At 36.7% G+C, this 24,939-nt stretch overlaps 1 protein-coding gene across 4 annotated transcripts in view; it reads right to left on the reverse strand.

The window, feature by feature from the left end:
- LRRFIP2 (LRR binding FLII interacting protein 2) overlaps positions 1 to 24,939 on the reverse strand; it is a 122,873-nt gene that overhangs the window by 23,481 nt on the left and 74,453 nt on the right. For 3 of the 4 annotated variants that reach the window (XM_032648088.1, XM_032648089.1, XM_032648090.1), the window contains 2 exons: positions 20,047 to 20,217; positions 6,494 to 6,586 (listed from right to left, as the gene is read on the reverse strand). In XM_032648088.1, the coding sequence (XP_032503979.1) occupies positions 6,494 to 6,586; positions 20,047 to 20,217 (264 nt within the window). Of the gene's footprint in view, positions 1 to 3,638; positions 3,732 to 6,493; positions 6,587 to 20,046; positions 20,218 to 24,939 lie in introns of all 4 variants that reach the window. The other variant, XM_032648091.1, reaches the window with a different exon arrangement.

The raw sequence follows: 24,939 nt of genomic DNA on the forward strand, positions 1-24,939 counted from the left end.
CTTGCCATCATTCAACATAGTTTTGGAGTCCTAGCCATGGCAATCAGAGAAGATAAAGAAATAAAAGGAATATAAATTGGAAAAGAAGTAAAACTGACACTGTTTGCAGATGACATGAAACTCTACATAGAGAATCCTAAAGATGCCACCAGAAAACTATTAGAGCTAATCAATGAATTGGGTAAAGTTGCAGGATACAAAATTAAAGCACAGAAATCTCTTGCATTCCTATACACTAATGATGAAAAACCTGAAAGAGAAATTAAGGAAACACTCCCATTTACCACTGCAACAAAAAGAATAAAATACCTAGGAATAAACCTACCTAGGGAGACAAAAGACCTGTATGCAGAAAACTATAAGACACTAATGAAAGAAATTAAAGATGATACCAACAGATGGAGAGATATACAATGTTCTTGGATTGGAAGAATCAATATTGTGAAAATGACTATACTACCCAAAGCAATCTAGAGATTCAATGCAATCCCTATCAAATTATCAATGGCATGTTTTACGGAACTAGAACAGAAAATCTTAAAATTTGTATGGAGACACAAAATAGTGTGTGTCAAATAGTCAAAGCAGTCTTGAGGGAAAAAAACGGAGCTGGAGGAATCAGACTCCCTGACTTCAGAGTATACTATAAGCTACAGTAATCAAGACAATATGGTACTGGCACAAACACAGAAATATAGATCAATGGAATAGGAGAGAAAGCCCAGAGGATAAACCCACGCACCTATGGTCAACTAATCTATGACAAAGGAGGCAAGGATATACAGTGGAGAAAAGACAGCTTCTTCAATAAGTGGTGCTGGGAAAACTGGACAGCTACATGTAAAAGCATGAAATTAGGACACTCCCTAACACCATACACAAAAATAAACTCCAAATGGATTTGAGACCTAAATGTAAGACCAGACACTATAAAACTCTTAGAGGAAAACATAGGAAGAACACTCTTTGACATAAATCACAGCAAGATCTTTTTTGATCCACCTCCTAGAGTAATGGAAATAAAAACAAAAATAAACAAATGGGACCTAATGAAACTTCAAAGCTTTTGCACAGCAAAGGAAACCATAAACAAGACAAAAAGACAACCCTCAGAATGGTAGAAAATATTTGCAAACGGATCAACGGACAAAGGATTAATCTCCAAAATATATAAACAGCTCATGAAGCTCAATATTAAAAAAACAAACAACCCAATCCAAAAATGGGCAGAAGACCTAAATAGACATTTCTCCAAAGAAGACGTACAGATGGCTAAGAAGCACATGAAAAGCAGCTCAACATCACTAATTATTAGAGAAATGCAAATCAAAACTACAATGAGGTGAGACCTCACACCAGTTAGAATGGGCATCAACAGAAAATCTACAAACAATAAATTCTGGAGAGGATGTGGAGAAAATGGAAGCCTCTTACACTGCTGGTGGCAATGTAAACTGATACAGCCACTATGGAAGACAGTATGGAGGTTCCTTAAAAAACTAAAAATAGAATTACCATATGATCCAGCAATCCCACTACTGGGCATATACCCAGAGAAAACCATAATTCAAAAAGACACATGCACCCCAATGTTCACTGCAGCACTATTTACAATAGCCAGGTCATGGAAGCAACGTAAATGCCCATTGACAGACGAATGGATAAAGAAGATGTGGCACATATATACAATGGAATATTACTCAGCCATAAAAAGGAACAAAATTGGGTCATTTGTAGAGACGTGGATGGATCTAGAGACTGTCATATAGAGTGAAGTAAGCCAGAAAGAGAAAAACAAATATAGTATATTAACACATATATGTGGAACCTAGAAAAATGGTACAGATGAACCAGTTTGCAGGGCAGAATTGAGACACAGATGTAGAGAAGAAATGTATGGACACCAATCGGGGAAAGCAGAGTGGTGGTGGTGGTGGTGTGATGAATTGGGCGATTGGGATTGACATGTATACACTGATGTGTATAAAATTCATGAGTAATAAGAACCTGCTGTATAAAAAAATTTAAAAAATTAAAATAAATGTGACACAGACACTAAGTAATAAGCAAATGTTGTTGGAAAAATGGTGCCAACAACAACAACAAAAGCCAAAAGAACATGTTATTATATACTACATAGAAAGAAGATACCCACTCGTTCATTCAATAATAGCAGGAAAATTTAAAAGTCAAATTATTTATACTGTAACCATCAGTACATCTTTTGGGTAGAAAAAAATTTTTGTTTTATTTTGAATAGCTATTGGACTGAGAGATTTGGGGGTTTTCTATGGCTGGTCCAAAATAATCAGTTTAATATGCTAAGATAATTATACAAAATAGAAATCATGGAGCTGCAGATCTGTGCTAAAGAAAATTATGTAAAATCCTAAAAGAAGCCCATTCTAAATAGTGACCAGATTTCAACTTAACTTTACAAACTACCTGCTTTTGCTATACACTTTTTCAACGTCTCATTTTAAATTTCCCAAGTAAAAAATTTAAATAGAATCAGTTGTTCACAGTCACAATTCAAAACTCTTAACAGAGTTGTTAATTAATACCTCAGAAGGTTTTTCCAGCTTTAGACAGAATTACAGGAACTTGGTATTTTAGCATCAGAAACTTTAAAAGGTAGCTTTCTTTCTTTAAAACTGCTTGGTCTACCACACTTTAACAAGTAATTTTGTTTCCCAAGTGTCTATTGAGAGGATAGGGTCCTTGGAGGTGTGAAATGACCTGGATACCAGAATGCCCCTAACTATGGAGGGTGTGATCCAGAGGGCTTCACATCCACGCCTGTCCACCACAGGTGCTCTCGGGGATTTTGGCCAGCTTTTCCCTACCCCACCTAACCTCTGGTAGAACGGAGGCTTCCTAACTATGTCTTCAGGCCAAGGGTTTCCTTCTCTCTTTTCCCTCCACGCTGCCCTTCCCTGACAAGTTAAGCCTCTGTGGAACAGAGAGCTCATATGCCATGAGGTGTATGTGGCTGCTAGTCAAAAGGCCACATGGGATGAACTGGCAGGGATTTTTTCAGCTCCAGTGTCCTTGGAATCTACCTGAAGGGCTTAGCAAAAAGGCACTGAAGACTTTTTCCTTATCTGGGCCCCTGCTTTAGGGAGTTGCAAGGATATGATTAGAGGTGACATCATAGTCTGGCAGCTCCAGCAAATCTTACATTCCTATCCACTTCTGTAATTAAAATGATTTTAATCTCTTCCTATTTTATTCACCAAAGATTTATGGGATGCTAATAACTTTTCCCCCACCCCCTATCCTCTTGCTTCTTATCCAAATTCTTACAATGTAAGGATATCAAATTACCCACAGAGTTTGAATTAAATGCTTGTGGCTGTTTCTGCATAAAAACCCTGGGGAAATAAAGAACAACTTCCTTAGAAAGTTCCTACTTGTAGGTTTTACAAGCCCAGAGTCAGCTGGAGAGAAGAGTTCTTTCCAGGCATCGGATTAGGTTTTCCCATGGAAGTTTCTGTCTTCTGCTTATTCATATTTCATTCTGTATAAATGCTCTAAAAATAGTCAAAGGACAGAATTTCAGGAATCTCTACGTTAAATTTACATTGGTCTATTCCTCATCAATGAGCTTTGGGCCAAAGCCCAATTTGATCTCATACCCTAATGTTTTTATCTTTCCAAAGCAGTGTCTCCTGGAGTTCAAACACCTCTTTTGTCATGGTGTCTACTCTCTGCTGCACACGCTGATTCTCCTGCAGAGGAAGAGGGGAAGAGAAGTAATAAAAGAGCAGAAAGAAAAAGGGGACGGGGTTAGAGGTAGGAAAACAGAACAAAAATAAAGCTGATAAAGAAACTTAACAAAAGCAGGAAGTCTGTGATCAACAGGAAAGATGGCATCCAGTGTCTTAAAGGAAAGATGACATCCAGTGTCTTGGCGCTGTGTCAGTATGACAGCAAGCGAGGGGACTGGGGGCAGCTGCTCCAGCCACAGCTATGAGGCAGCAAGCCAGCTGGGGCTTCGATGTACACCCAGCTCCACACATGTACTCTTCCTCTCATAAGTGCCTTTCCCCCAAACATGGGACAACTTACACTTTTAGAGAGGGAAATTCAGATTTTCTTATGAACAAATGATCCTTATCACAGACAAGCAGTAGTTTTGAACCCTATTTTTTAAGAAGAACTAAAAAACTACAAGAGGGACATAGCTCAATCATTTTGAATTCCTGTTAGCAGAATCTATGATAGCAGAAACATCATAAATTACATATTTCACATCAGTTTTTAGAAAAACTAGATTTCTAGCATTTAGCAATTCTTAACTCTTCTGACTAGGCACTGATGCTCAATTTATACTCTCTTATATTTAGCAGGTTCTTTTATGCATTATTGGTAAATTATCATCTTCCACTTTCCCTACTCATACATTTCTCATCTACTTTACCACGTGGTTCTCCATTCTAAAGACCAAAGAACATTATTTTGGTAAAGTCAGGATTCTTCAGTTATAAGTAAATGTGCATATTAACATCTGAAGGATGTTAATTCTAAACATAAAAAGTACTTAAGGGCTTCCCTGGTGGCGCAGTGGTTGAGAGTCTGCCTGCCGATGCAGGGGACACGGCTTCGGGGCGCGGAGTGGCTGGGCCTGTGAGCCATGGCTGCTGAGCCTGCGTGTCCGGAGCCTGTGCTCCACAACGGGAGAGGCCACAACAGTGAGAGGCCCGCGTACCGCAAAAAAAAAAAAAAACCCTTAAAACTAAGGTTTTTAAAGTTTGTATACCCAGCACCCTGGGCTTTTAAATTGGAAACCATACTGACAAACTGTAAAAATCAAGCATTAAAATAGCTCTTAAATGCAATCAACAAACTAAAAACTAGAACACTTAAGCAATTCTAACATAAGTTACTGAATTTGAGAAGCAGCTCCCAAAGTAGTTTTATTATTCTTTGGAAATCATATGGGGAAAAGTACATATTTTAATTAGAAAAAGAAATAACAAGTGGCTGGCATGTTGACACACACAAAAAAGAGGACAAAAAGGGAGAAGAATTCACGTGATTTTTAACTGCCAGCAGGATACAGAGTTTGGATAATATGCTTCTTTCCATATATGGAAAAACTAAGACAATTAACTTCACATGTAATCTGATATTTTCAAAGGGTTATCTGTGTTTGCATTTAGAATTCACAAATTCTATCTGCTTTCAGCAGGCTATGTTCAATTCAATTATTCTCAAGAATGACAAAAAAAGTAACACAAATCCACAAAAAGAGTCAGTTCTTTTCTTCTATTAAATGGTTTCTAAAGTCATTTATGGGGGAGAGATTAAGTGAGGCAGGCCCATGGGGGAAGAGAAAAAGAGGGAGGGAAGGGGGGGTGGTTCTGAAGGACGAGGGACAGGGCTGAGTTGACTGTGATGCATGTGGCATCTCCGGGTTTGTCAAGAGCTGGCCTTTCTGGGACTTCCCTGGTGGTCCAGTGGTAAAGAATCCGCCTTCCAATGCAGGGGACATGGGTTCGATCCCTGGTCGGGATACTAAGATCCCACATGCCTGGGGCAACTAAGCCCACGTGCCACAGCTACTGAGCCCATGCACCCTGGAGCCCGCGTGCCACACTACAGAGAGAAAACCTGCGTGCCACAACAAAGAGCCTGTGTGCCGCAGTGAAGACCTGATGCAGCCAAAAAATAAAAAATAATTTAAAAAATGAAACACAAATAGATTATTTTTTTTAAAAAAAAGCTGCCTTCCTGATATCACCACGGGATCAACACTAAGTTAACATTAGACGTGCTTGATAACCTCACCAAGAAAGTGAGCGTGACCCCTTCCCAACAAACCTCACCCCGTATTTATAAAAAATGACAACCTCAAGAGGAAAACCACATTTAAAGAAAAACAGAGATGCATGCAAGCTGGCAGGCACAAAAGGATGATACATGCTTTCAAAGATTTCTTGGAGGCCCACACTCCTCCTTCCCTCCTAGGATATTGCTGTGGCCCTCAGAGCTCCTCCGCCCCAGGAACCTGAGTCACAGCCCCGGGCAACCTTCACCTCTTGTCTACTACCAGGCGTCTTGACACAATTTCTTCTTTTCATTTAGCCATCTCAGAAATGCACCTACCTGAGTGACGATCAAACTTCTTATTCCCCAAGAATCATGTCCCCAAATATAGCATTCACTACATTCCAAAGAATCATGGTACTCTGTAATGTTTCCTTTTGCCCATTTCCTAAGATATCTTTAGGAAACAATGTGCTTAGGAATAAAAGACAATTATAAAAGCTTCTGCTATTAAAAGGCGAAATATTTATAGGGTTCACAGTATTAATTTTTTAAGCCTGCCTTCATGTTTCACGTTTGTAAGATTTTAGGGTACAGCCAAATGCGAAGAGACAAGTTTGTTTGTGGCATTTAAACTCCCTTCCCTCCCAACACACATGCCCTCATCCAATTCAGTGCATTTTTTTCCAAAATTAAGTATTTCCACAGTTCATGTACATACCTCAATAAGCTCATCTCTTTGTCGGAGGCCTTCTTTAAGTTCATCCATCTTATGCTGTAGCACACTACACATATGTTTCTGCCTTTCTAACTCCTGTTATTAAACAAATGATACAGTTAACACAGATCATGGCACATGACAGACTGGAACATCTACAGTATACCATTAAGCAGCTAAGTGTTATCTCCAGAAACACACCTGCACTGCCCATTTATTGTTAACTTAGAAAAATTCTGTATTCTTTGGAAAGGCTCAGAAAATTCTCAATTTTCATCTCATACGATTATACATCTAGACAACCCAAACTAATCAATGGCAAAATTACTGTGAACGATGAAATGACTTGGTAAAGTAACAGGTTATAAAATTAACATGCAAAATTCAATAATCATCACAGATCAAAATAAAACCTAGAGAGAAGATATAATAAACACAATATCAAAAAATAAAGTAAATACATACATGTAAAATTACAAGATATACCCAAAATCGATATGAGGAAAGTTATATAAAACATTCCTGGAAGACAGGGAAGTAGGACTGAAAAAAAGGAAAGGCATCTTCTTGGATGAAAAGACTCAGCATCACAAAAATACATGTTATGCCCTAAATTAATCTATACATTTAATGCAGTCCAAATAAAAATACCATCAGGTTTTTTTCTCATCAGAGTAAGACAAGTTGATTATAAAGTTTATTTGGAAGAAAAACAAGAAAAAAAAAAAGCTAGAAAAACACAAAACGAAAACGAAGAAAGCTAATCTTACTAGATATTAAAACATAAGGCTTATACAATTAAAACAATGTTGTAATGGCTCATGAATACAGACCAATGGAGTAGAACAGAAAATCCATAAATAGACCCAATTACATATACAAGTACATTAAACAACAAAAAAAACCAAAAAGAGCAGCTAAAATCAATGAGAAAAGATAGACTTTTAAATGAAATGTTGGCATAACTGGATATACACATGGGAAAAGAAAATTGGAACCAAACTTTGTACCATACACCAGAACAAATGCACAGAAAGGAGAGAAAGACAGGCAGAGAGAGAGACAGAGAAAGAAGAAAGGAAGTAAGAACATACAGTTACTAGAGAAAAGATGAGTGAACTGCTATAACCAAGGAGCAGGTAAAAATTACCAAAAAATGACTCAACAATCCACAAGCAAGAAGGGGAAAGGGGTAACAAATAAGACCACATAGAAATGAAAACTTTTGAATGGCAAAAAACACGATAAGCAAGGCAAAAAGACAAATGACTATAAAAATTTTTACAATTTACATTTACTATCTTTCCATATAGAGAGCCTCTAAAATTAGAAATAAAGAGGAAAAAACCCACTATTATGCAGAACAATAGGCTAAAAAAATGGACAGTTCACAGAGAAACAAATTGCTTTGAATATGAAAAGATGCCCACACTAAGGGAAATGTAAATTAAAACTGTATTTCTCACTGAAACACCAGTAAGAGTCCAAAAACTTGACAATATACTCAGGGAAAAGTAGTGTGGAGAAGGAAATAGACCCTCTCATTTGTGGGAATGCAAAATTGTATAACCCCTACAAAGGAGAACTGGTTACATCTAGCAGGATTACCACACCTTTTGATCCAGCAAACTTACTTTTCTGACTCCCATAGATACCAGCAAAAATACAGAAAGACCTATGCAGTACATTCGTCTTTGTAGGACTATTTTTAACAGCAAGAGACTGCAAACAACTCCAACGTCCATTAACAGGGAACTGGTGGAATAAACTATAGTACAATGGAATAAGCGTACAGTTATAAGAAAAGAACGAGGAAGATCTCTCTATACTACAATCATCAGGTGATGAAACCCAGATGCAGAACAATATAGTATGCTCCCATTTTCTAAGAATGGAGGGATACAAATGTGTGTGTATGTGTGTGTGTATACACACATATATATATACACACACACACATACATATTTTTGAATGGCAAAAAAATGTCTTCTTAAGATTCAAAAAAAATGGAAGGATAAACCATTTAATTAAAAAAATTTCCTTAGGCAGTCTACCTGAAAAAGTACTCAGAGTAATGATAATAAAGATGACCCAAAATCTTGGAAACAGAATGGAGAAAATACAAGAAGCGTTTCACAAGGACCTAGAAGAACTAAAGAGCAAACAAACAATGATGAACAACACAATAAGTGAAATTAAAAATTCTCTAGAAGGAATCAATCACAGAATAACTGAGGCAGAAGAACAAATAAGTGACCTGGAAGATAAAACAGTGGAAATAACTACTGCAGAGTAGAATAAAGGAAAAAGAATGAAAAGAATTCAGACAGTCTCAGAGACCTCTGGGACAACATTAAATGCACCAACATTTGAATTATAGGGGTCCCAGAAGAAGAAGAGAAAAGGAAAGGGACTGAGAAAATATTTGAAGAGATTACAGTTGAAAACTTCCCTAACATGGGAAAGGAAATAGTCAAGTCCAGGAAGCACAGAGAGTCCCATACAGGATAAATCCAAGGAGAAACATGCCAAGACACATATTAATCAAACTATCAAAAATTAAATACAAAGAAAAAATATTAAAAGCGGTAAGGGAAAAGCAACAAATAACATACAAGGGAATCCCCATAAGGCTATCAGCTGATCTTTCAGCAGAAACTGCAAGCCAGAAGGGAGTGGCAGGACATATTTAAAGTGATGAAAGGGAAAAAGCTACAACCAAGAATCTCATTCAGATTTGACGGAAAATGAAAACCTTTATAGACAAGCAAAAGCTAAGAGAATTCAGCACCACCAAACCAGCTTATGACGAGAGCTAAAGGAACTTCTCTAGGCAGGAAACACAAGAGGAGTAAAAGACCTACAAAAACAAACCCAAAACAATTAAGAAAATGGTAATAGGAACATACATATCGATAACTACCTTAAATGTAAATGGATTAAATGCTCCAACCAAAAGACATAGACTGGCTGAATGGATACAAAAACAAGACCCATATATATGCTGTCTACAAGAGACCCACTTCAGACCTCGTGACACATACAGACTGAAAGCGAGGGGATGGAAAAAGATATTCCATGCAAATGGAAATCAAAAGAAAGCTGGAGTAGCAATTCTCATATCAGACAAAATAGACTTTAAAATAGACTATTACAAGAGACAGAGAAGGACACTACATAATGATCAAGGGCTCAATCCAAGAAGAAGATACAATAATTGTAAATATTTACGCACCAAACATAGGAGCACCTCAATACATAAGGCAAATGCTAACAGCCATAAAAGGGGAAATCAAGAGTAACACAATCATAGTAGGGGACGTTAACACCCCACTTACACCATTGGACAGATCATCCAAAATGAAAATAAATAAGGAAACACAAGCTTTAAATGATACATTAAAAAAGATGGACTTGATATTTATAGACATTCCATCCAAAAACAACAGAATACGCTTTCTTCTCAAGTGCTCATGGAACATTCTCCAGGATAGATCGTATCTTGGGTCATAAATCAAGCCTTGGTAAATTTAAGAAAACTGAAATCATACCAACTATCTTTTCTGACCACAACGCTATGAGACTAGATATCAATTACAGAAAAAAAATCTGTAAAAAATACAAACACATGGAGGTTAAACAATACACTACTAAATAACCAAGAGACACTGAAGAAATCAAAAAGGGAATCAAAAAATACCTAGAAACAAATGACAATGAAAATACGATGACCCAAAACCTACGGGATGCAGCAAAAGCAGTTCTAAGAGGGAAGTTTATAGCTATACAAGCCTACCTCAAGAAACAAGAAACATCTCAAATAAACGACCTAACCTTACACCTAAAGCAATTAGAGAAAGAAGCAAAAACAAAACCCAAAGTTAGCAGAAGGAAAGATATCATAAAGATCAGAACAGAAATAAATGAAATAGAAACAAAGAAAACAATAGGAAAGATCAATAAAACTTAAAGCTGCTTCTTTGAGAAGATAAACAAAATTGATAAGCCATTAGCCAGACTCATCAAGAAAAAGAGGGAGAGGACTCAAATCCATAAAATTAGAAATGAAAACGGAGAAGTTACGACACCGCAGAAATACAAAGCATCCTAAGAGACTACTACAAGCAACTCTATGCCAATAAAATGGACAACCTGGAAGAAACGGACAAATTCTTAGAAAGGTATAACCTTCCAAGACTGAACCAGGAAGAAATAGAAAATATGAACAGACCAATCACAAGAAATGAAATTGAAACTGTGATTAAAAATCTTCCAACAAACAAAAGTCTAGGACCAGATGGCTTCACAGGTGGATTCTATCAAACATTTAACAAGAGCTAACACCCATCCTTCTCAAACTCTTCCAAAAATTTGCAGAGGAAGGAACACTCCTTAACTCATTCTATGAGGCCACCATCACCCTGATACCAAAACCAAACAAAGATACTACTAAAGAAGAAAATTACAGACCAATATCACTGATGAATATAGATGCAAAAATTCTCAACAAAATACTAGCAAACAGAATCCAACAACACATTAAAAGGATCATACACCATGATCAAGTGGGATTTATCCCAGGGATGCAAGGATTCTTCAATATACGCAAATCAATCAATGTGATAAACCATATTAACAAACTGAAGAATAAAAACCATATGACCATCTCAATAGATGCAGAAAAAGCTTTTGACAAAATTCAACACCCATTTATGATAAAAACTCTCCAGAAAGTGGGCATAGAGGGAACCTACCTCAACATAATAAAGGCCATATATGACAAACCCACAGCAAACATCATTCTCAATGGTGAAAAACTGAAAGCATTTCCTCTAAGATCAGGAACAAGACAAGGATGTCTACTCTCACCACTATTATTCAACATAGTTTTGGAGTCCTAGCCATGGCAATCAGAGAAGATACAGAAATAAAAGGAATACAAAATGGAAAAGAAGAAGTACAACTGTCACTGTTTGCAGATGACATGATACTATACATAGAGAATCCTAAAAATGCCACCAGAAAACTATTAGAGCTAATCAATGAAATGGGTAAAGTTGCAGGATACAAAATTAATGCACAGAAATCTCTTGCATTCCTATATACTAATGACGAAAAACCTGAAAGAGAAATTAAGGAAACACTCCCATTTACCACTGCAACAAAAAGAATAAAATACCTAGGAATAAACCTACCTAGGGAGACAAAAGACCTGTATGCAGAAAACTATAAGACACTGATGAAAGAAATTAAAGATGATACCAACAGATGGAAAGATATACCATGTTCTTGGATTGGAAGAATCAATATTGTGAAAATGACTATACTACCCAAAGCAATCTAGAGATTCAATGCAATCCCTATCAAACTACCAATGGCAGTTTTTTACGGAACTAGAACAAAAAATCTTAAAATTTGTATGGAGACACAAAAGACCCCGAATAGCCAAAGTAGTCTTGAGGGAAAAAAACAGAGCTGGAGGAATCAGACCCCCTGACTTCAGACTATACTACGAAGCTACAGTAATCAAGACAATAAGGTACTGGCACAAAAACAGAAATATAGATCAATGGAACAGGAGAGAAAGCCCAGAGATAAACCCACACACCTATGGTTAACTAAGCTATGACAAAGGAGTCAAGGACATACAATGGAGAAAAGACAGTGTCTTCAATTAGTGGTGCTGGGAAAACTGGACAGATACATGTAAAAGAATGAAATTAGAACACTTCCTAAAACCATACACAAAAATAAACTCCAAATGGATTAGAGACCTAAATGTAAGACCAGACACTATAAAACTCTTAGAGGAAAACATAGGAAGAACACTCTTTGACATAAATCACAGCAAGATCTTTTTTGATCCACCTCCTAGAGTAATGGAAATAAAAACAAAAATAAACAAATGGGACCTAATGAAACTTCAAAGCTTTTGCACAGCAAAGGAAACCATAAACAAGACAAAAATACAACCCTCAGAATGGTAGATAATATTTGCAAATGAATCAACGGACAAAGGATTAATCTCCAAAATATATGAACAGCTCATGCGGCTCAATATTAAAAAAACAAACAACCCAATCCAAAATTGGGCAGAAGACCTAAATAGACATTTCTCCAAAGAAGACATACAGATGGCCAAGGGGCACATGAAAAGCTGCTCAACATCACTAATTATTAGAGAAATGTAAATCAAAACAACAATGAGGTATCACCTCACACCAGTTAGAATGGGCATCATCAGAAAATCTACAAACAACAAATGCTCGAGAGGGTGTGGAGAAAAGGGAACCCTCTTGCACTGTTGGTGGGAATGTAAACTGATAGAGCCACTATGGAGAACAGTATGGAGGTTCCTTAAAAAACTAAAAATAGAATTACCATATGATCCAGCAATCCCACTACTGGGCATATAACCAGAGAAAACTATAATTCAAAAAGACACATGCACCCCAATGTTCATTGAAGCACTAGTTACAATAGCCAGGTCATGGAAGCAACGTAAATGCCCATCGACAGACGAATGGAAAATAACGTAGTACATATATACAATGGAATATTACTCAGCCACAAAAAGGAACGAAATTGGGTCATCTGTAGAGATGTGGATGGATCTACAGACTGTCATACAGAGTGAAGTAAGTCAAAAAGAGAAAAACAAATATAGTATATTAACACATATATGTGGAACCTAGAAAAATGGTACAGATGAACCAGTTTGCAGGGCAGAAATTGACACAGATGTAGAGAAGAACCGTACGGACACCAAGGGGGGAAAGCGGGGGGGTAGGGGTGGTGGTGTGATGAATTGGGAGATTGGATTGACATGTATACACTGATGTGTATAAAAGTGATGACTAGTAAGAACCTGCTGCATAAAAAATAAATAAAATAAAATTCCAAAAAAAAAAACCAACTACAATGAGGTATCACCTCACACCAGTCAGAATGGCCATCATCAAAAAATCTACAAACCATAAATGCTGGAGAGGGTGTGGAGAAAAGGGAACCCTCTTGTACTGTTGGTGGGAATGTAAATTGATACAGCCACTATGGAGAACAGTTAAAAAACTAAAAATAGAACTACTATACGACCCAGCAATCCCACTACTGGGCATATACCCTAAGAAAACCATAATTCAAAAAGAGTCATGTGCCACAGTGTTCATTGCAGCTCTATTTACAATAGCCAGGACACGGAAGCAACCTAAGTGTCCATCGACAGAGGAATGGATAAAGATGTGGCAGGGCTTCCCTGGTGGCGCAGTGGTTGAGAGTCTGCCTGCCGATGCAGGGGACAGGGGTTCGTGCCCCGGTCCGGGAAGATCCCACATGCCGCGGAGCGGCTGGGCCCGTGAGCCATGGCCGCTGAGCCTACGCGTTCGGAGCCTGTGCGCCACAACGGGAGAGGCCACAACAGTGAGAGGCCCGCGTACCGCAAAAAAAAAAAAAAAAAAAGATGTGGCACATATATACAATGGAATATTACTCAGCCATAAAAAGAAATGAAATTGAGTTATTTGTAGTGAGGTGCATAGACCTAGAGACTTTCATACAAAGTGAAGTCAGTCAGAAAGAGAAAAACAAATATTGTATGCTAACACATATATATGGAATCTAAAAAAAAAAAAAATCGGTTCTGAAGAACCTAAGGGCAGGACAGGAATAAAGATGCAGACATAGAGCATGGACCTGAGGACACGGGGAGGGGGAAGGGTAAGCTGGGACGAAGTGAGAGAGTGGCATGGACATATATACACTACCAAATGTAAAAGAGATAGCTAGTGGGAAGCAGCCACATAGCACAGGGAGATCAGCTCAGTGCTTTGTGACCACCTATAGGGGTGGGATAGGAAGGGTGGGAGGGAGATGCAAGAGAGAGGGGATATGGGGATATATGTATACGTATAGCTGATTCACTTTGTTATCAAGCAGAAACTACCACACCATTGTAAAGCAATTATATTCCAATAAATATGTTTAAAAAATTTCCTTAAGGAAGGAAGAAATCGGGATGAAGAGAAAGAGACAAAAGACTGACTTCTTTGAATATATTTCCTTTATTGATTTGATTCAGATCTGTGTAAATAATTCACAAAATTGTAAAACAAAAGTAAATTCAAAAGCAATTCATTGTGGAAGCCACCCAAGTTTCCATCAACAGATGAATGGATAAACATAATGTGGTACATAAATATAGTGGAATAGTATTCAGGAAGGAAATTCTGACACATGCTACGACATGAATGAACGCTGAGGACATTATGGTAAGTTACATAAACCAGTAACAAAAAGACAAATATTATATGATTCTGCTTATATTAGGTACCTAGAAGAGTCAAACTCACAGAGCCAGAGAGTAGAATGGTGGTTGTGAGGAGCTGGAGGAGGAGGAATGGGGAGGTGTGTAATGGGGACAGAGTTTCAGTTTTGCAAGATGAAAAGTTCTGGAGATCTCTTAGACAACGATGTGAATAAACATTACTGAAATGTGCACTTTAAAATGGTTAAGGTGGTAGATTTTGTTATATGCTTTTACCAGAATTAAAAGTAATTTCATAATAAAAATTTAAAAAGCAATTCCTAAGTATTGAAAATAAAATGTAGTGAACCTATATACGTCCAGTTAGTAGTATAAGCACAGAGAAACTATTTCAAGTAACTTTTAAAAACAATGGTTGTACTATACATAACCTAGAAGCAAAATAACAATCAAAGAGAAAAAAAACAGAAAAACTTTTAACTATTTTCAGTAATTATACTGTTGGTGGTAATGTTGGTATTGCTATTCTAGGTATTGTGGGAGAAAGCAATGAAAATAGACTATAACATAATTACTAGCGTCCCTAGTGACTCTGAGACCTGGGAGTGCTAGTGTGGGAAGAAGGAGATACACATATATAGGAGAAAGGAGGTCAAGTAAAAGCCCTACATCCTGAATATAAACTAGAACTATAAGCATAACATATTTTGACTTTAAAAACAAAAAGAATACCCCATATACAAATTTCCCTGATATAACCACTAAAAAGGTCTATAAACAGTTACCATCTTGGTGGCAAGTGCACCCCTAGCACCCACACTGCTCCACTAAAAGAGAACCAGGGGTCCTTGTACTAACAGCTGATTTCAGGTCTGGAGCAGGAAATGTACCAGCCAAGTCCAGAACACTTTCTTGTGCCAGACAGCAAAGAAGCTGTCACAACCAATTAGACTCAGATCAAAATTACCTGGGAATCAACCTGAAGATGTTCACATTAGTTAAAGGTGGGACAACCTGAAAATCAATAAGAATAAAAGCTACAATGGATTGAAATCATCAAATGCTTGAATTCTTGCCTTCACAATGATTTTTTAAAAAATAATTGGGCACTATGAGAAGATGCCAAACAACCAATTCCTTATTTTGAAAACTTGTAAACAAAGGAAAAGAATCAAGTTTTAATCTTGCCTTTCCTATGTAAACTGTCTCATTGAGTAATAAGAGATGAGGGGAAATTTCTCTTTAAAGATGGACTTACACTAATAAATAAAGCATAGGAAAGTGAAAAGACAACCCATGGAATGGTAGAAAATATTTGCCAACCATGTATCTGATAAGGAACTTGTATCTAGAATATACAAATTCTAACAATGCAGTAACACAAAGATAATACAATTTAAAAATGCACAAAGGATCTGAACAGACATTTCTCCAAAGAAGATGTACAAAGAATCAGTAAGCATATCAAAATATACTTGAAATCATTCGTCATCAGGGAGATGCAAAGCAAAACCACACCTGCTAGAATGGCTAGGAAAAAACTCAGATAGAAACAAGTGTTGGTGAGGATGTGGAGAAATCAGAACCTGCTTACACTTGCATACACTTGCTGGAGGGAATGGTGCAGCCGCTTTGGAAAAGGGTCTGGTTATTCCTCAAATGGTTAAACATAGAGTTGTCATATGACCCAGCAATTCCACTCCTAGGTGTATATTTAAAAGAAAGAAAGACTTATGCCCACACAAGAACTTGTACACAAATGTTTACAGCAGCATTATTCATCATAGACAAAAAGTGAAAAAACACCAGATGTCCATCAACACATGAATGGATAAACAAAATGTGGTATACCTATACAATGGACTATTATTAGGTCATAAATAGGAATGAAGTACTGATGCATGCATCACACAGGTGAACTTGAAAATATTAGCCAAAGTGAAAGAAGCCAATTATAAAAGACTACAAATTATATGATTCCATTAATATGCAAGTCTAGAAAAGGGAAACCTATAGAGACAGAAAGTAGAATAGTGGTTACTCAGGGCTGAGCGGAGTGAGAGACAGCTAAAGGGTACAGGATTGCTTTCTGATGTGATGAAATATTCTAAAATTGTGGTGACGGTTGAATTTGTCTGTGAAGATACCAAAAAGCCACTGAATTGTACACTTAAGATGGATGAAGTGTATGGTATGTGAATTATATCTCAATAAAGCTGTTTTAAAACAATAAAAGAAAATGAAAGAAAACAGTAATAATAAAATTAGAATATCTCATTTTGCAACCCCTAATCAACGAATGGATATAAGTATCCAGCTACAGCATCACAGAGAGAGGAGCCATACATCTGGGCCTCCTGAAGGGTTTAGTCTACTTCTCTATGAAGTAGACTAAACCTGTATTTGATTAAACCTCTAAACCTAACTATTTACAGGAAATACAGAGGAAAAAGGAGCATGGTAAAGAACGACAGTAATGAAACAGCAAAATCCCCAAGACTGTCAGAAACTGTTAAAAGAAAAGCAATCCAGTTTCTTCAACACATAAATTGCAAGGGAAAAAAAGAGATGATAGGAAACCTATAAATAAAAACAGACTTATAAGACATGACAACTAATTCCAATGTGTGGAACTTATCTAGATCTTGACTGTTTTTTTAAGTGCGAAAAAGAACAATCATTTATGACATTTGAGACAACTGAAATTTTAACAATGACAGGATATGTAATATGAAAGAATTATTATTAATTTTTCAGATGTGAAATGGTCTTGTGGTTATATTTTTAAAAAAGAGAGTCCATATCATTTAAATTCATATTAAATTCATATTAAAATATGGGGTATTTAGGACTTGCTTCAAATAATGTGAGTGGGGGAAGTAGACAGGGCAAAATTGGCCATACACTGATGGTTTGTTAGGGGTAGGTAATGGGTTCAGCAGAGTTTGTTATACTCTTTTTTTTTTTTGTACGTTTAAAATCTGCCATAAAAGATTTTATTAAATCTCAGATAAGCTTAAAAAAAAAAAGAGGAAGAAAATTCCCTACTATAATGAATAGCTATTAAGAAAAGAATAATACACCTAATAATTTCTAATTAGGTATAAAGAATAATACACCTAATAATTCCTAATAATTAGGAGTTAGACATTCCTAATCAGGCATTCTGTCCCTGAAGTAGGTATAGAGACAATATTTAAGATGCAGTTACCATAATTTCAGCAGGGAACACTAAAGACATTTTGAAAAATGGTATGAATATCATTCTCTACCCTCACCATCTGCTGCTATAATGAAACATACCAGAGTGCCTGACCTCTTTGTATGTCTCTAAACAGGAACATCTACTGCACGAGGCAATATCTGTTTAGGAGAAGAGAGCTCAGGGTGAAGGTACAGCAGAGAGAGACACGACCACAAAGTCTTCTGCATCGCAGTACCTGAAGCAGATCCCCAGGGTATTAAAAAAAGCATACAGATTTTTCAAATTCAAAAAGCACATGATTTAAAAACAAAAACAAACTGAAAAGCCACAACTCTATGTATACTAAGACATCTCTGCATCTTAGAAAATTATAGGAGGGAAAAATGAAGTTGGTTAAAATAGCTTATCATAGGGACTTTTTTTAATTTTTAAAATGCTCAAGGACATTTGAGAAGATGGAAAGATAACTCGTTTTATGACTGATCATTAAATACTTAGCATGAGATTTTCTTCTAATCTGTTAGAAGCAAAGAGCCAGAAATAGCTAAGAAAAATGTGTGGGAAGGCAGAAAAGGAGTCCAAGGACTAAGAAAAGTATGACAGCTCAGACACTCCACAACTGGCCTATGAAATACAGGAAGAATCAAAGAGGAAACATCTATTGTCACCAAATCTTCAATGAGCCACTGTCATCAATATGAAAATACCCAGAGGCCTCTTTGTCACTTTATCTAGACACAAGTTTTCTTACTTTAACATTTTTGTTAATAGACGCTATTTTTTTCCGAGGAGTTTTAGATTTACGGCAAAATGGAGCAGAAAGTAGTGTTTCCATATACTCCCACTCCTCTTTCCGCCCCTCAGTAACAGCCTTCCCCCACTATTAACATCCCAAACCAGAGTGGTACATTTGTTACAATCAATGAACCTACATTGACACATCATTGTCACCTAAAGCCCACCGTTTACATTAGGGTTCACTCTCAGTGCTGTACATTCTATGAGTTTTGATAAATGTATAATGTATCTACCATTATACTATGATACAGAATAGTACTGCTGCCCTAAAAATCTCCTGCACTCTGCCTCTTCATCCCTCCTTTCCCCAAACCCACTACAAATACTTCCTAATACTTTAAAAGTGACCAAAACAGGCTGGAATGAGCATTTTTGGTCCTCAAGGAAAGAAATTCCTACAAAGTCTACAGTAATAATGCTGGTCCCTTAGAGGTTATATTAACAGCTTTTCTCCCTTTATTATGTACAGATTGTTGTTGTTTCTAACAATTCACCAAAGCTTATTTCCTAAATTATTATTATTTTTTTTTAAACTTTTGCAATGTACTGGCAACGCATTTCTTGACAGTAATATCCACTTGTCCTCTGCTTGGACTGACTAAAACGCTTTTAAAAATCCAGTAAGCTTTTAAGAGAACCCAACTTGTTTTCTGCAGTTGTCAAAAGGCAAATCCAGGCCTTGGGCAGTGGCTTTTATTTTCCATCTGCACATTTTAACAATATAGCTTACAAACCTCTAAAGAAAAACATCTGTTGATTTTTGACCCACATCTCCACACTGGAGTTTTTAAATAACTGGTTAAAGACGTCTCTCCAACCATTTAGAAAACAGGTTCTCTTGAAAAATGAGAGAAGAAAAGAAAAGAGAAGAGAAGAAAAGAGAAGAAAAGAAAAGAAAAGAAAAGAGAATAAAATGAACCATCTCACTGAAAGCCTCTGGAGCTTTGGGGAGTTCCAGCCAGTTATAGCAGGAAGAAGTAATTCACTGTAATTGTCCCAATTAAGAGATAGAAAATAAAGATAAAATTTGAGCTGTATTCTATTTTCAGAAACTAAAGGAGGTCATAAGCTTCCCCTTATGAAAATAAGTTAAATCTTATAAAAATTAAGAAAGGAAAATATTTCAGGACCTGCAATCTTACATTCTGTCAATTTCCTTGCACCAATCAGTTGTGATGGAAATATCATTCCCGGGGATGCTGTGCTTTTCCATCAAACCCAGTACTTCTTAAATGGCAGGTTTTAATTTTCTGACCCCAGAGAAAGGCATGATATAAAATGAGCAATTACCTTTGATTTTTCTTCATTTTCTCTATAAAATTCTGCCATCTGTTCCTCCTGCTCTTCAATAACATCCTTGAGGGTATCTACTTGGTATATCAAATTGTTCTTCTCATTGTCTAACTGTGCATTGGAAACCATGGCTTTCTTGTATTTTTCTTCCACTTCGGACAAAGACTCCTAAATGAAAGTCAAAGTCATCAGCCTAATATCTAAAATATGTTCATTGCCTATATGCCATATAACAGGAAACTATAGCACTGGCACAAACACATGAAGATGTATTTTTGCAAAATAAAAGCAGTTTGGGGAACCCTTTGTTTAGTAACATGCACATAAAACAGGAGGATGACAATAAGCCAAGAACGCATCATTATAAGCACTTTATGGGCTCTCTGCTATCCAAAACAAATTCAAGCAGCAGTGCAGCCTCTGAAAGACGAAAAGGTGTGCAGACAACATATAAGAGTCATAGTGTAAAAATCATAAAATACAGAATCATTAATGGTTTCAGAAATGTTACTCCTGTAGTTTTTAACAACAGCTATTTGCAACAGAATACAGATACAACAGAAGACAGCCTCTCTTTACTCAAGTAAATTTCATACTTAATTGAATTGCACCACTTCCTGGACCTGTGTTTTCAGTACTTTCTTGGTCTGCATAACATTAATGTAAATGTATAAACATTTTGTCTAGCAACTTCAAATATTAGCCATTTTTAAATAAGTAAGCAATATAAAAACTATTATTTAAGAAAAAAGAGCTACCACTCAATGCCTAAATTTTTATATACTTCAAAGTTTTCTGCCTAAAATAGCTTACAGCCTGTTTCTTAATAACTACATCTATTTTGGTAGATTACTACTACCTAGCAGTATTTTTTAAACTAAAAAGAAAAACATTTCACATAGAAAAAGTCATCACTTCTGGAAGTAAATTTTTATTTAAAAAAAATTTTTGGCCATGCGGCATGCAGGATCTCAGTTCCCCAACCAGGAATTGAACCCACACCCCTGCAGTGGAAGTGCAGAGTCTTAACCACTGGACCGCCAGGGAAATCCCTGGAAATAAAATTTTAAAATATTAATGCAAATGTTTAACAAAAGATCAGTGATATAGAACTGAGAGTCCAGAATCCTTACATTTATGATCAACTGATATTTGACAAGGGTGCCCAGACAACTCAGTGGGGAAAGAGTAGGTTTTTCAATAAATGGTGTTGGGACAACTGAGATCCACATGCAAGCGAATAAAGTTGGACTCCTACTTCACACCAAACACAAAAATTAACTCAAAATGGATCAGAGACCTAAATTAAAAGCTAAAACTATAAAACGCTTCCCAGAAAACACAGAGTAAATCTTCATGACTTTGGAGTGGGCAATGGTTTCTCAGATATGATACCAAACTATCAATGAAAGAAAAAGTAGACTTTATCAAAATCAAAAATGTTTATGCTACAAACAATACCACCAAGAAAGTAAAAAGACAACCCACAAAATGGGAGAAAATATTTGTAAATCTTATATCTGATAAGGAACTTGTATCCAGAATATATAAAGAACACTTAGAAATCAATAATTAAAAGACACATCATTCGATTTTAAAATGGGTAAGGATATGACCAGATATTCCTCCAAAGATGGTGTACAAATGGACAATAAGAATACAAGAACTTTCTTAATATAATTAGTGATTAGGGAAATGCACATCAAAACCATAATGAGATACTACTTCAGATCTACTAGGATGGTTATTATCTATAATCAAAAAATGAGAAACAAGATAAGTGTTGGTGAGGATATGAAAAAACTAGACTCCTCATACATTGCTGGGAAGAAGGTAAAATACTGCAGCTACTTTGGAAAACAGGTTGGCAGTACTTCAAAATGTTAAACATAGAGTTACCATATGACCCAACAATTCTATTGCTAGGTATTCTACCCAAGAGAAATGAAAAGATATGTCTATACAAAAAGCTGTACACAAATGTTCACAGCAGCATTATTCATAATAGCCCCAAACTAGAAACAATCCAAATGCCTATCAACTCACAAACGGATAAACAAAATGTAGTAAATCCATACAGTGGAATACTACTCATTTTATACACACACACACGTACGTGTGTGTATGTGTATATATGTACATATATGTATAAATATGTGTGTATACGTGTATACACACACACACACACTGATGTGTTTTATAACACGGATGAATCTTGAAAACATTATGTAAAGTAAAAAGCCAATCACGGGCTTCCCTGGTGGCACAGTGGTTGAGAGTCCACCTGCCGATACAGGGGACACGGGTTCGTGTCCCGGTCCGGGAAGATCCCACATGCCGCGGAGCAGCTGGGCCCATGGCCTGTGCTGCTCCGCAACGGGAGAGGCCACAACAGTGAGAGGCCCGCGTACAGCAAAAAAAAAAAAAAAAAGCCAATCATGAAAGACAACATAGACTAGTGGTTACCCAGGGCTAGGTGCAGGAGTGGGAGTGGAGGAGTGGGGAACATCTGCTGATTAGTATGGGGTTTCTTCTTGGGGTAGTGAAAATGTTCTAAAATTGGTGACGGTTGCACAATTCTGTGACTATGCAAAAAAACCCCACTGAATTGTACACTTTAAATGGGTAAATTTTATGGTATGTGATTTATATCTCAATAAAGATACACACAAACACATATGCATACACTTAATAATTCTTCACAACCCAGGCCTGTATTAACAGTAATAATTCTTCACAACCCAGGACTGTATTAACAGGTAAGATTTATATTATGATTGAGAACAAATGTACCCAAAATAAAGAATATAAGCCCAGTTAACTGTATAATGGTTCAAATATAGTAGGTATCTTAACACAATGCAGAATTCAGAATGATTCTCATCCATCTCAGAGACTAATAGCAAAAAAAAAAGTCCTCCTCACAACTCAGTCCCATACAAAATGGGGCATGACTGCACGAACACCAGAATCTAAGACAGTTCAAGCAGTAGCTGCAAGGACACAATATATAACATAACAAAACTGACATAAAATGTATGGAGTGTACTTTTTCCTTTAAACAAAAGACCACAGAAGACTATTTTAAACTTAAGTGTCAAGGTAGTTTGTTGTTGTTGTTTTGGCCACACGGCTTGCAGGGTCTTAGCTCCCCAACCAGGGACTGAACCCTCAGCAGTGAAAGATCGGAGTCCTACCACTGGACCGCCAGCGAATTCCCTCAAGGTAGTTTTAATGATTTTAATCTAGCTCACACAGTGATACCCATAAGGAATGAGTTTTACTTAAACATGTCTAAGGCAGCGATGTTCAGTGTAGGTGCTGGACTAGAAGCAACAGCATTATCTGGGACCTGGTTAAAAACACAAATTTTCAACCACTCCGTCCTAGACCTACTGAATGAGAAAATCTGGGAGTAGGGTCCAGCAATCTGTGATAACAAGACCCAGGTGACTGTGGAGGGAGGGTAGAGGGGGGAAAAAGCACCTCAAAGGCAGACATACTTAAGAATAATGTCATAAGTAATGACTGAGCATCCTTTTTTAATAGAATATAGATATATCACACCACCATGCTTTGACCACCAACCAGATAATTTTTTAAAAGATTTTTTTCCATTTAAAAGAGTCATTTCAAGGATAAACATAATTTGAAGTCAAGTTCAATTACACACTAACCATGAATTAAGAAAAGGAGACTTATCTGTTCAGAGTCTCAAATAAGGTTAATCTGTTTTTTGTATCTTTCAAAAAATGAAATAAATGGTAGATCTAAAAGGTAAGGGGAAAATGTTTAAGATAAAATAAAAAACGAGTAAGAATGTCTTTGAATCACTTGCTTTCCTGATACATTATGTTACGTACGAGACTTTAAAATGAATGTATTTATTGAATGTACTGGATTTGTTCCATTGATCTAAGATATTTCCAAGTCATATCTCTAAAACCTTAAAAGGGGGATTAAATCCTGAAGATGAGAGCAGTAAGACTAACTGAGCACATCAGCTCACTAACTCTGGGATCTTCCTGATGTTTACCGACAACCACACACTGTTGTCAGCAGTGTCCAGGCTTCCCAGGGGTGCTCTCCATAGGCATTCCCACCCTTTCTGGACCATAATCCCCTGCATGAAGTTTCTGGCTGGCAGCTGGGCTAAGTCCAATCATGCTTGGCGGCTGAGCAAAGCCTTGACCATTAGGTCTACACTCTGTCCTTTGAGCATATCCTGAGTCACCTTTCTGAATGCCCTGCTTACGCATTTTTAGAGGCCTGGTGTGTATTTCTATTTCAAATAGGGACCTACATGTATTCAGAGAAACTTAGAGTAATTCATAATACTAGGTTTGAACTTCATAAGAAAACATAGGGAAGAGCATGAAAATCAAGTGCCATTTACAACTAAAATGTCTGCCTCACATGGACACTTCTACTGAAAACTGGTAGCCATCCTTGACTGGAAGAAATAAGGCCCATTTAAATTTACCTCCAAATGCTTTAAGGCACCGAATCTGTATAACCCTTTTTGATCTATGTGAAAAACAATCAAAAGAAAAAGAAAACACAGTGCTCATGTTTCAGGGTCCTTCCTCCAGAAGGAATATTTATAGTAATGCTCTTTCTCTTAGATGCTTCTTCCTTCTACTCCTAATACTGACTGAATTTGGTGACAGAAACAGGCAATGCTCTTTCATTTAGCTTTGGAAGAATTTTAAGGTCTAATTCTCAATAAAAAATATTCTTAGAACACTTTTTAGGGTTTTGCCCAACTCAATTTTGTAAGGCTAAGACACAAGGGATACGTAAGTATTTTATAAGGTTTAAAAACTGTAAGGCATAATATCTTTTCCTGAATATTCCAAAAACTACAGTACACATTTAAACATAAGCAGA

The sequence above is a fragment of the Phocoena sinus genome, chromosome 11, assembly GCF_008692025.1.
Source record: "Phocoena sinus isolate mPhoSin1 chromosome 11, mPhoSin1.pri, whole genome shotgun sequence".
Lineage (NCBI taxonomy): Eukaryota > Metazoa > Chordata > Mammalia > Artiodactyla > Phocoenidae > Phocoena > Phocoena sinus.